The sequence below is a fragment of the Phalangium opilio genome, unplaced genomic scaffold, assembly GCF_054372755.1.
Source record: "Phalangium opilio isolate 3A_F unplaced genomic scaffold, DU_Popi_V2 ptg000209l_1, whole genome shotgun sequence".
Classification (NCBI taxonomy): domain Eukaryota; kingdom Metazoa; phylum Arthropoda; class Arachnida; order Opiliones; family Phalangiidae; genus Phalangium; species Phalangium opilio.
In genome coordinates, this window is record NW_028324217.1 from 14,173,267 (window position 1) to 14,174,666 (window position 1,400).

Sequence of the window (1,400 nt, forward strand, 5' to 3'; positions counted from 1 at the left end):
CTCATTTTCAACCTAAGAGGGATCAAAATTTATTTCTTCCTGACTAAAGTTGGTTTGAAATTTAGAATATTTTTCACGCGCTAAAAGTTCACATCTAGATGGGCAAGGAGTTTTTGCAATATTTTTACGGTTAGTTGTCATAGCAGGATCTTCAGGGAACATATCTTTCATGCTACGAACAACCTCACCAGATATTGTGAGGTCAAGTAGATCCTTCGCATATTGATGGTTTTTTTGGAATTTTAACTGGAACTATAGTCCATCGAGATGTAACTTTCGAAAACTTGGCTTTTGTTCTGATTAGAAAGTATTTGTTTAAATTTCACTAATCTATATAGTGAATAGACAATAGCTTACCGAGTTATTCCATTGCTGTTTAAAGCTACTGGGCGAAAAACATTGCTGCTGTAATCCAGAATTGCCAACACGTTCCTAGCGATGTATCCTTTCCAACTAAATTACATACAAATTAGTGAAATAATAATCGATATTATTGCTAGTCTTACGGATAGTTGAGCCGCTTTGGAGCGTATTTTAGCAGCATGCTATGATAAGACTCCAGAGCACCAGTATGTCTAAAAAAATAGTAATAGAATGTAACAAATGTTTGAGCATCTCTATTCCATCAAAGAGCTAGGTATACAGTAGGGGGAGTGGAAGCTCTACTATTTTAGTTCTCGTTTAGAAAATTTTGTCTCTCAGCTTCTGGTTTGAAATTTAGTTTTTTTACCATCGTCTCCTAAGCCAAGGATTAATGTTTCATTAAAAATATTAATATTAATACTAACGAAATTAAATATTATTATTATTTTGACCCTACCAAATTTTTAAATTGAAACATTAAAACCAAATACGCCAACCAGAAATGGACATGTAAAAAATTGGCGAGAATGACGCTTTAGCCTTAACAAAGGCATAAGCTTCCACTCCTCGTACTGTATACCCTTTTTGATTCCATAGTATGAAATCATAAAACAAACCTGAAATTTTTATAATAGGGAAAATCCGTTAGCAAGGTTTTATCGCATACAATTTTTTGCAACTCAGCGAATGCGATACTGGCTTTATTTAGCCATGGCTTTGTCCTATCATTTTCATCAAGCTCATCTTGTTTGCATTCTCCATAAGGGAAATCGTGAATATTTTGCACATGGTGCAAAATTGAAACCCACAGCATCTAAAAAAAGGCCTTTTGTACATTTTGTACAAATAAAAAAAACTTCAATAATATTCCATACTATCATGGTGTTGGTGTCCCTCTCACAGTTTTTGCCACACCACCAAAAGTGTGTAATTATATCGTTTATCCAATCGGCTAATACATGGCAGCCTTCTTGTTTGGAGACCTACACAGTATGACATTTATTATACAAGTTGGGAAAACCAAAATATTACCTCTC

General features: G+C 34.2%; 1 protein-coding gene across 1 annotated transcript; it reads right to left on the reverse strand.

Moving 5' to 3' along the window:
- Positions 1–202: 202 nt before the first annotated feature.
- LOC149620765 (uncharacterized) lies at positions 203–1,177 on the reverse strand. The gene is made up of 4 exons (XM_089854598.1): positions 981–1,177; positions 507–575; positions 358–453; positions 203–296 (listed from the first exon to the last, which is right to left on the reverse strand). Exons 1-4 carry the CDS (start codon positions 1,175–1,177, stop codon positions 203–205), a joined length of 456 nt encoding a protein of 151 aa, XP_089710724.1.
- Positions 1,178–1,400: the final 223 nt, after the last annotated feature.